This window comes from Nicotiana tabacum, chromosome 2, assembly GCF_000715075.1.
Source record: "Nicotiana tabacum cultivar K326 chromosome 2, ASM71507v2, whole genome shotgun sequence".
NCBI lineage: Eukaryota > Viridiplantae > Streptophyta > Magnoliopsida > Solanales > Solanaceae > Nicotiana > Nicotiana tabacum.
This window is the reverse complement of record NC_134081.1, coordinates 78,512,766-78,524,551: the sequence shown is the minus strand read 5'-3', so window position 1 is coordinate 78,524,551 and position 11,786 is coordinate 78,512,766. Positions and strand designations below refer to the sequence as shown.

Sequence of the window (11,786 nt, the reverse complement as noted above, 5' to 3'; positions counted from 1 at the left end):
CTCCTCCAAGTCAACCAATAAAGGGACTAGATAGGCTAGGACTAGAATGTAAATGCCAGCCAACGTCCGAAAAAATATGTAAATTTCTCCAAGTGTATGAACAAAGCACAAATGCATGAAGTTTATTTCTATTTCTCCAAATGTACAACCAAGGCAACGTTGCCTTAAAGATCACAATGCCTACATATGCCGCACCTAGAGGCATACCTAATCGACCCTCGGCCATAACTAAGTATAGGTTGTATTCGACCCTGTTCGAATCAACACCTAACCGGCCCTCGGCCATAACTAAGTATAGGCTGTATTCGACCTTATTTGAATCAACACCTAACCGGTCCTCGACCATAACTAAGTACAGGTTGTATTCGACCTCGTTCGAATCAACACCTAATCGGACCTCGGCCATAACTAAGTATAGGCTATATTCGACCTCGTTCGAATCAACACCTAACCAGCCCTCGGCCATAACTGAGTATAGGTTGTATTCGACCTCGTTCAAGTTAACACCTAACTGGCCTTCTGACATAAATAAATATACGATATGTTCGACCTCGTTCGAGCTAATATCTACTGGCCCTTGGCCATGATCAAACTTAGCTTTTGTTTTGACATCGATCGAACTAACACCCGTCGACCTGCACCCGTAATTAAACTAAGGATATGTCTAACCCTTCTCGAGCTAAATGATTATGACTAAGAAAACCAAGGCAACCAAGCAACAAGATCAAAAGCATACAGGTTCGAACTGAAGAAAAAGAATTAGGTACAAATAACAAAACTGGTATTTCATACTTAGAATATTTTTTACAAAGGCTCGAAAAGATACCCATAAAAAACTTACAAGTTTGCGGCAAAACAAAAAGAAGGAAAAGAAAAACTACTAATCGCCGCTAGGCCCGGCAGCGCCATCTGCCTGATCACCTAGGCCATCCCCATCTGCCCCTTCACCATCACCATCTCCCTCAGGATACTCGTCCTCATACCAAGCGTCCTCTTCAATCCGATCCACGCCCGTATACCCCTCATCATCACCGACCTTCAGTGTAGTAGGATCGTAGCCACAAGCGACCCGAGCTCCACGTGCCTTAACACGAGCATCCTCGAAGACGGCTTCTGAAATGGTTCTCGCCCTCGTCAGATCTCTAAATATATCCAGCTGGGCCTCGGCGTAAATCCACTCCTCGTACAAATCTCGAGGAATATCAGGAAAATTATAAGTGCGAGAAGAGGATGGTCGAGCCAATAACGGTGCCTTTTCGGCCTCAAGAGTGGCGACTCGATCACAAAGGCCAGAAGCCACTTTCACTAATTCTCCAATCCGTTCATCAAGACGCTCTTCTTTGAGTCTGGCCATCTCCAAGGCACTCTCTCACTCGGAATGAAGAACATGGATCACGATCTCCAAAGCCTCTGTCTTCTTCATAACCCCCGACTGAGTTAACTCCGCCTTTTCGAGATTCGTTGCCTTCTCGGCGACCTCGCCACTTAAAGCATCCTCTTTAAATTCACACTCCTCAAGCTCGGTGCGCAGCACTGGGCTTCGACCCCCTACTAACCTCAAGATCCTCTTCTTTATCTCTTAGCACCCCCTGAAGAACACTGTATTTTTCGATGACCCTCACCAGCTCGTCATCCCTTTCCTTCAGTTCGTCTCGAAAAGCCTGGAGATTGTCGCTCTCACCAAACTGCCTACAAATCTCGCGGTGCTTGCCACGGTACTCGCGGTATTTCTGCTTCATCTTCAGAAAAATAGCCTTATGCCTCTCCTCTTTTCGGACGCTTTCAATTTCCAAAATCACAGTCTGAAAGAGAAAGAAAAAGAAAGAGAAGAGTAAAAACGAAGCCTAAACGTTGAACTTGACAAAAAAAATAAAAGAAGTCGAAAAACTTACCCTGAGAGCGAGGCCGGCTATGCTCCTTGATAAGGTAACGTCATCCATCTTTTCAAGGGTTTTACCCTCCACATCGGAACAGAGGGGACCAAGAGAAGGAACTAGGTTCTCCGTATTTACCAACAAATCTCGATCCATGAGGAATGCAATGGTCCGCGTGGACTCCTCCAGTCTTATTTTGAGTCAGGTAAATCCCTCCCCCATCATCCTCACCTCATCGGCGTCAATTTCAGAGCCCGTCTCATAGCCCTCCTTGGAAACGCCTTTACCTTTCATGTCGTCCAGCGAAAAAGGACCGTCATCCGGTTACGAGGCCAATGGCTCATCTTGCCGTAAAATATCATAGACCTTCGCAGACGGCCCTTCGGCTTCCATCAAGGCATCGGGAAGGGACACACCCTCTGCGACCTTAGCCGATGGTGGAATCTCAGACGACAACTCGATGTCATCTTCAAGCACTATTGTCGCTGTCTCACGGATGACAAAATCGTCCCTTACTGAATCCACAGTCTGGGCGACCCCATCACCGACGTCCACAGATCTTCTCTTACGGGGAACCAAATCCCCGCCGCTCGGCGTTAACTCCTCCTCATCCACTAGACGAAGCAAAGGGGAAGTCGGAAGCTTTGCTATTGATATGTCTGCAGGCGGAGAAGAAACTGATGTCGAGGCAGCAGTATGTGGGGCCGACGATCGAGCAAGCCTATCCGCGGTCACAATAGGAATAAACGCCGAAGAAGAGGCAGCCTTATTCTTACGAAATGCAGGAGGAGGAGCCCTCGGCCTCCTCGAAGATCCTCGAATGGAAAAGGAAATATTGATGGTTATCACCACTAAGAACAAACCGCCATGAGCTAGCGACCATGAGGTCAAGACAACAAAAATTTATACAGATGAACTCACCGGCCAAGGAAGAAGCTAGCCCGAACTTCTTGAGAAAACCCGGCCATTCACGAATCCCCACAATGTGAGGCAGATTCCGGCCAACTCAGTTTGAAATGTCCCCGACCAAAGGAGGAGGCGTAGTCTTGGCTATAGGAAGAAGAGACAAAATTTCAGAGCCAGTGACTAAGACAAATCAAATGCTTTCGGCAAAGAATAAATACTTACGAGCGTAATTCCAAGTCTCAGGGAAGCCGTTCGTGTTGGTCACCACGTCTTCGGTTCTGACAAAAAAGTAGTTGTGCCATAACTGACGATTTGCCTTGTCATCCATCTTCACCACTAGGCATTTACCTCCTCGGTGGCGAAGATATAACATCGTCCCCATGTAAAAACTGGGGGCGAAGAGATCCATCAGATGGCAGAGTGTGACCTCGACCCCGGCCAACTCCGCAAATTTTGTGAGCATCCTAATAAGCTTGTAGATGTATGGAGAGAGTTGGGCCGGACAAACACCATAGTAGCGGAAAAATTCCTCCGCCAACGGGAGAAGGGGAAGAGTATAGCCAACATGGAAAGGATATGCATAAAACGCGCAATAACTGGGGCGACAGATTTGTACCGTATCACGCCTGCGGGGACCAGATCGATGTGGGCAGGAATATTGAATTTTGCCCTAAGTTTAGCTAGATCGACCTCTTTCATCGCCGATTCCGAGACCTCGGGCTCGCCTTCAGGCGCCTTCAAAAAGTTGGACCTAACTTTCTCACTATGAGAAATTATTTCCTCCACCGTAGGAAAATTCTCATCTTCAACGGCGACAGAGACGCCATCAGCACGAGGGGGCATAAGCACCACCAAAGGGACATGGTCAACTCTCGCACCAGAACTAAAGGATACATTAGCCATATTTTTGAAAGAGGATATTCAGGAAAGGAAGTATTAGAGGCAATGAGAATCACTAGGACCAGTAAAGAAGATATGCGGCAATAGAAGAAGAAGAAGAAGAAGGCACAAGGTTTTTATGAGAAAAATGCGTAGGGGACAAATAAATACAGTTACACCTCTCTTTATAAGAATTCAGGCATCAAAACCAAGAGACTATGCCATCATTACCTGGCAATAGAATCGAAATGGAAGCCCCCAACTGACAGTCGCACAGGGAAATGACGCAGAGCATGGGGAAAATGCACCATAATGACGCACGATGTTATGACGTTATTCTGGTGCGGAAACGACACAACCCTGAAAGTTGTGGTTCACGAAAGGTCATGATGTCATCTCTTCTGAAACGCCACTGCTTGACTCTCTCGTCCAAATTTTGTCAACCGCAGTAAACAGAATCCACTCATTAAGGTCGCCTGAGGCCGGCCTTAATAAGCGGAGGGACTGACTGTATGGGTCGATATCTGTCTCAATACTTGGGACCAAGCAATATCGAAAAAAGATTCTGCCGAGATCGACCAGAAGATGGCGAAGCCCGTGGTCGAGATGCAGAAGATGGTCGGTGTCGAGTGCCATAAAAAGAGCTGTAACGGCTAGTTTATTAGGGTAGAATATTAAAAAGAATATTCTGTTAGATATTCTTTGTATTTGTACTACTAGAGTTTATTGAGGGTATATCCCATATAAATAGGAAAAAAAGATAATGAATAGAGGCATGTGATATTCATTGTGATAAGAGCGGACCTTGCTAAAAGATTCTCTTCCCCTTGAAAAGATACAAAGAACACATTTTTATCAAGATTCTTGTTCATATTATCCTACACTTTTCCATCAGATCCGAGAATATTTCGAATGTTCTAAGATCTGTCTATCACTCATCATTGTCAGGAGAAATAATCACCTAACTCATCATTTATTGAGTGAATCACTCCTCCTATTTACTAAAATGCCATTTATTGTTATTCATTATTAGCCATTCTCTCATTATTGCTTACACTTTATGACTATTTAATACTTATTATTGTCAACCCCTTCCTGGATCTGTCCCACCTCATACATGTTTTCAAGATTCGCATCTAGAGATATTATCATTAACTAGGTTTAACCCGTTATTACACAAAAAATAATAGCTTTAGCCGAAAGTTACACTTTTTGGTTAAACAAATAAAATAGTGGAAGTGTTACTCAAACAGTCAAACGTGAATGTTCACCTCTTATTTAAAAGGGCTATCTTTTATTTTTGTTGGTCGGTCAAAATTAATTACAGGTGTCCGTTAGTCAAAATTAATTACATGTACTATTTCAAATATACAAAGCATATTATTTTTTAGGGAAGCCAACACAAGAAGTTATGGAAGTAACAAGGGGTCATAAGTTAACTATTCAATGATCGATCATGTCATAGTCACACTACACATGTATGGTAAGTTAATTAATATACCATTTACTAGTGTATGTTTGCAACTAACTATACAACATGTAATCTCTGATAGTTACATCCCGTCTTCTGTTCGGTGACAAATTAACTCGAAAGGTGTTCTATTAGTGTTAAATATATTCGCTATATTAAAAATATTGATTTTCCCTTAAAACACCGTATATAGTAGTGATGAATTTATATACTAGGAATTTATCTGTAAATTATTTGATGACCTTATAATTTTAATAGAAATGATAATATCTTGTCAACTGATCTCTTTTATTTCTTGCCACTACAAATTATACCAATAAGTTTTATGATGACCTTACTCATTTAACTTTTATATCGCTAAACTGTCTGAATAATTTATTAGAAGCACCTTATATTTTTTGCTACAAAAGTTAATGATATAGTACATAGAAATTTGCAAAAGAAGTTCCTTAATTTCCAACTTTATCTCAAATTATTACAATCTAGTGAATTCAGTTCATAAATTCATATGATTTATACGTATGTTTTCACAGTCTTTGAAGTAAGTCAAACTGTTAGGTACTATAAAAGATATCTTTACCTCATTAAAATTCGACTATGAAAATACAAGAAATGAAATATTAATGAATAACATAACTAGCTGTACGTTGAACTTGGAATTTCGACAACTTGGCACTGATATGATCCTTCACAGTGCGATCACATAATACGAGTCCCTACGAGGAGTTAAACCTTCACCGTCTTAATAAACTTCAAGATATTGGTTGTGGTGTCGCTATTCCGTATTTTCCAAAAATAACGAGTACTCAATTAGTACTAAGTTTTCGTTTATTTTTCTGGACAAGTGATAAAAGACATTCCCTACTATCAGACAAATTCTCATAATCAGAGGTAAGACTAAGGCCTGTAGATCCAAAAACAATAATAATTACGCATCAATCTGATTAAGTATATCATTTTAAGGGCTAAGATTTTCTCTCGATATTTTTCTTTTATTTAAGTCATTGATCTCATATCTATAAGCAAGAGAGCTTAAGAGAAGCTTAAGAACCCAGATTGATATGAAAGATTTAGGAGACTCAAAGTCTCTTCAAGGGTCCCGGCTATCCGAAAAAACTCAGACTGAAGCGGAAGATCACAAAATGCATATAAATCTTACTGATCGTGTTTCCTTATTTACATTCTTCACCGCCAATAGCACCAACCGTTAAGGAAATTCAGAACACTTTAATTGCAACAGCTCCTCTACCTCTATTTTAAAGAGGGGGGCCTAGTATTTGAACTTAGCATCAAAAACGATAATTATATTTTATAGCTGAACTGATCTTCTAATATTTTTTTCCTAATTGATAATGTAGCCAATTTATTTAATTATTCTTAAGATATTGTTGATTTTAGGTAAACTTTTATTAATTTCACTTCCGAAAAATATCCTTCCGTTGGAGAAAATGTCTTTATTTTTCTATGATATTATATAGGCATGTGAAATAAGAATCAAATCTTTTTATTTCATTGAGTATATCAATTAGAGTATTATACTTGTACCGTTTTTCGTAGTACCTTTGTTGCAAAATAAGTCCAAAAATCAATATGGAGCTAATTAGCTCAAAGTATGTACGTAAGTAATTGTAAAGTGAAAATTAATTCAAGTTGAAGAGAACAAAAGGAATGAAGTAGAAAGTCATTTAAGTGCATCCCATTCATCTGTTATTTACGTAAGCAATTGTGGTCCTATGTTTAACTGCCTTGGGGTTGAGCCGCCCGTGCTTAGTGGGTTCTAAACTCTACATTAGGTATTAGTAACTTGGTGTTGAATTTAATTTTTGTATATATTTAATAATTTTATTATAAATATAGAGTTTTGGATTAAAGCTATTGGATACTTGTTGAGCCCGTGATTACCCTTCTAGCTCCACCCTTGCTATTTTAGTCTCACATTCTCCTCTTAAATCTTTTACCTTTAAATTGTATTGATAACGTTCCGCAAAATACACCCTTTTAGCGCGCAGGCTGTTTTTTTTTCCTCATAGACGTATATATAACTAGTATGTACTATGTAAATCTTATTCATAGAAGACATTCAAGCGCAAGAGCAATATTGGAAGAAGAAATGTGAATCTTATTATTCATAGAAGATGATCGTGGAACAGCATAAGAAGAATACACTGTTTTAACAAATGGAGCTACTATATATATATATATATACTTTTGACTTTCCTTTGTTGTATTTCTTTCTTCAATCAAATCAAAACATTGGCTTTACGTGGAATTATCATCAATAGTGAAACTATTTATTAGCAGAAAATAATTGTGAATCTTCGATGTCGGTATCTCTTTCCAGCGCATGCAATTTTGCAAATATCCCAACAATAGGTGCTGTGTTATAAGTACAAGCCTCTGTCTGCATGTAATTTCTTCTATGATCATTGAACCGATCCTTATTATCTGGCCCACCAACTAATGCCCCAATTAATGTATTGGGATTTGGATTCTTGCGTCCGAACCAGTTATCATAGCCTTGGGTACAACTAATGAAGCTCTTCTTCTTTTTGTAAGAGTCCAACGATGCACCCCTATGGTGCACCCTTCGGGGATACTTGGCTCCATAGCCAACCAAGTAACTCATACCCATTGGGTTCAAACCCAAGATATAGTCCACCTGTTATTTTTGATGAGTTAGAATTGATCAACTAATGAACAGTATCTATCACAATTCGATTTGTATCACAGTAAAAGGTGCAAATGGAACCTGTGATTTAGCGAAGGCGAAGATTTCCTCGGGTCCCACAAAACGGCGTTCGCATCTGGCCATCTGATTGGTTGCCCTGAGATGATCTGAATAGACCATGAGGAGAAATGCTGCATTGGCGACGTACTGCATGTTGTTCCATTGGCGGATATAGAGGAGGCCTCCTGGGGTGCGACGCACATTAGTTTTATTGTTTTGGTTCAGACAAGCGCAAATGTAGTGTTCTCCTTTCGAACGGTAGTCTTGGAGAATTTTGCTAAGTTCTTCTTCCTCTCCCTTCCCTTGCCTAATTGGCAGCTGCAATAAAGGAAAAAAACATAAGTCATTTGTGTTAGCGGTCAAATTGTTGCCATTTTCTTAAAAACAAAATCCATTACACTAAGAGAATAGTAAGGGGAGAGAGAAGAGGGACAACGAGAATTGAACTCACGTTTATTGTGTGAGAGATTTTTACTGACTTCACTAGACTGTAAACTTTAATTTGATGATAAATTAATGTTAATAAAAGTAGAAAAATTGCCTAACGCGACAAAACAATGGCCAAATCATGTCATACATGAGATATTAACATGAGCTCAAGTTCAATGACTTCTTAACCATGAGCAATGAGATCCAAAGAGACGGTGGCTCATTGAATTGAAGAAAAACCAAATTAGTGATTATAGTTGAAAGGGAAATTTCTTGATTGCTTCTGTGCTTGATTTGGATCTAACTATACATTGATTTCATCACAAACAACTTGCTTTGAAGTAGATTTTGCCTTAACTGGTTAACATATATATGGTGTTTGTATTCTCAAGGACAAGGGTCCCTTCTTGTCTCTATGAAATTAATTTCGTCTAACATAATTCACTATTTTCTGAGCCTACATTTACATCTCAACATGTGTCTAAACTTACTCAATTCTATTGCTATATGACATTTTAAGTTCCTTCAAATTTAAGTTATATGCACTTATTACACTATCAAATTACATGGATGATATAAAAAAAGCTACAATTTTAGTGCATATATAACTTAAATCCCTTTCCGAATATGTGACTTCTTAATCATAGCACGCTGATTACTATCGCGGCCCATTGAGAAAAATGCCAGATCAGGGTCATAGTGGAAAAGGAAACACATTACTTTTATGCTTGATTTTGGACCCTCCATTAATAACATGATTTAACATAAGTTGTGCCTAAACATATGGTGTTTTTATTCTCCAGGACAAGGATCCTCCTTGTCTCTATGAACTTATCTCTTTTCACATGATCATACATCTACAACTCAATAGGTGTCAAAACTTACCTAATTTTATTATAATATATATGCAATGTCCCAAGTATTAATGTAAATGCAAAAAGTACATGTGTAAAATAATTCAAATGAAAATGTAGAGTAATACAAATCATCTTGTACCACTCATGCATGCATATGTATTCTCAATAATAAAATCAACTAAAGCGTAGATCTACCTAATTAATCAACGATATATGAAACTATTTTTGGGTAACACTTCAAAATAATCTATGCATTCACTTTATTAACAAAGACTAACATTTATTAAATTGTAAACATGGTGACCTTATTTTATTGAAAACTTGAGCTAGTGTATAGAATTACAATTACCGTAGAGGCAAGTAGTTGAAGACCAGCGTATTTGACGTCCCAACTGAATTCGGAGATGGCCCAAGTGATCCCGCCAAAAGATTGAGCATTTTGTAAAGCATAATTTAAATAATGGGAATTGTCGGTGGCTTTGTATAACCACAAAGCTGCCCATAACAACTCATCCTTGTAACCACTCAACGATGGATAGTAACCTTTTGCTGCTCCTACACTCGCATCATACTTCCCTCTAAACTTGTCACCAAACTCAAACAACTACAATTTTGGAAAAGAATTTTATAAGTAAACTGTAGTAAACAATCAATATTTGGACTTTGGAGTATCAATTTTAAAATGTATGCCACTTGTATACACTAGTATTCAGCGATTGATTTTTAACGTATTCAAACAAAGTTATTACTAGAAAATAAGTTAGTTACCTGTTCTGCATGGATCAGGAGAAGGTGAGAGTACTGTGGATTTGTTCTCCTAAACACGATTGACGCAGCCGCCAAGGCGGCTGCTGTCTCTCCGGCGACATCTGATCCGGGATATTTCTCGTCGATTTTGTAAGCTCGACGAGATGTGGTCATGTCCTCCGGTCTTTGCCAACAATAATGATCTGTTTCTCCTTCACCAACCTGCACATAGTGACGGATTCAAAATTTAAATACTGTTTAATTTTCAATTTGAAAATGTAAGTTCTCAACTAGTATATATTTTAAGAGCTAGTATTGCATTGGATAAATACATTAGTAATTATTTTTTTCACATATATATAAGTTCAAGTCGAATCGAAATTGTGAATTCTATAACTATGGATATGTCACTGCTTGCAGATGACCCCAATATTGGAATTCAAAGAAATTAGTCACTTCTGCTTGATTTACGTCCATAAGGACAATAACAAATGGACCCACTAAGAAATCAAAGTGTGCGAAAGTGACTCAGTTGGAAATCGATAGTTCAACTCAGCTTAACAGTTATTTGGGCGCGATTAAAGGGACTTTTCACATGTTCATGAAATCTATAACGAAACAGAAAAGTTAGTTACAAACCTGAACCCAAAGAACATGAGGATGAGTGTGCGCTTTGATGAAGTAATCAGTTCCCCATTTGATAGCCTCAAGCGCGTACTTATACTCGCCTGCAGCTGCTATATCTCCGCCGTATTCAATGACGCTCCACGAAAGCATCGTTATAGTGAAAGCCATCGGAAGTTGAAACTTAACATTATCGCCGGCGTCATAATAACCTCCCACCAAATCCACCTGTTAATTACAGGCGCAGTAAAATATAAAAACTAACAAACAAAAAAGATAAATAAGAATGTGAATGAATGCGTAGAATTACAGTACAGACCCCTTGATCAAGGCCATCAGTAAGGCCGGAATGGTGACGCCAAATAGCTCTTTGATTGTAAGGCAAACGGCCGGAGCGTTGAGCTTCGAAATAAAGTAGACTTTTGGAGAGAGCTTCTGCGTAATTCAATGATTGAGTGAGTGGAACTAAGGCAAATGTAAAAGCTATTGCTGTCCATTGTTGAAGAAACCATCTTCTTGAGGTTTTGTACTGCGGCGTTTTAGCTTCCATGCTTTTGTTTCCTCTCGCTCCCTTAGCTTCTCCCTATTTCCTCTTATATATACATACATACATGACTAGCACGTGTCTTTAAAGCCTTAGAATTTTTACACTCACTATTTTGTCAATTAGTAGGCTCACTTATGTCGTAATTTGAGTCCTTTGCCTTGCTGTTTAGACCTTAAGGATAATTTTACGATTAAATTAGAGCTCAAAATGTGGAAATATTTGTATTGGTAAAATTTTAATTTTTGTCTTTGTGATATCTGACTAAATATATTTAATTTTTAATTACTTGAAATGTGCACATTTGATCCTTTTGCTTGTGAACATTTGCAAATTACCATTTAATTATTTGTGTCTTACGTTAAGCTTGTATTGTTACTCTATATTTATACTTCTAAAAATAGCCTAAATATAACATGTTTCCTACGTAAAAGCACCAAAAGGCACACATTTTAATTAGATAGAAGTTAAATTTGTTGAATCATATACTACAAGGGCCAAAATCAGAATTTATCAATATTTGAGGTACAAAAACTACTGTTATCCTAATCCGAAATGAGTAAAACGCGTGTTTTTGGCAATATGAAGAACTTGAATTTTATACTTACACTCTTTAGTTAATTAAATAATCAAATCCTTGTCCAAGTTTCCGCTCAGATTCCTAGTAATATAATAGTGATCCTCGTTTCCTATTGTTATGTTTTAATGGTTTGGATACAATGACTTG

The 11,786-nt window shown here is 38.5% G+C and overlaps 1 protein-coding gene across 1 annotated transcript; it reads right to left on the bottom strand.

The window, feature by feature from the left end:
• Positions 1-7,228: 7,228 nt before the first annotated feature.
• LOC107801325 (endoglucanase 11-like) lies at positions 7,229-11,100 on the bottom strand. The gene is made up of 6 exons (XM_016624632.2): positions 10,835-11,100; positions 10,531-10,743; positions 9,913-10,113; positions 9,494-9,748; positions 7,880-8,176; positions 7,229-7,789 (listed from the first exon to the last, which is right to left on the bottom strand). The coding sequence occupies exons 1-6, from the start codon at positions 11,063-11,065 to the stop codon at positions 7,418-7,420; spliced, it is 1,569 nt and encodes a 522-aa protein (XP_016480118.1). The 5' UTR covers positions 11,066-11,100; the 3' UTR covers positions 7,229-7,417.
• Positions 11,101-11,786: the final 686 nt, after the last annotated feature.

Excerpts from the sequence above, each read along its gene's own strand:
- LOC107801325 (XM_016624632.2), bottom strand. The coding sequence starts at position 11,065 with ATGGAAGCTAAAACGCCGCAGTACAAAACCTCAAGAAGATGGTTTCTT. Across the intron at positions 10,114-10,530 it reads CTCATGTTCTTTGGGTTCAG|GTTGGTGAAGGAGAAACAGA; the intron begins GTTTGTAACTAA and ends CACTATGTGCAG. Across the intron at positions 8,177-9,493 it reads TTCAACTACTTGCCTCTACG|CTGCCAATTAGGCAAGGGAA; the intron begins GTAATTGTAATT and ends CCTTTATTGCAG.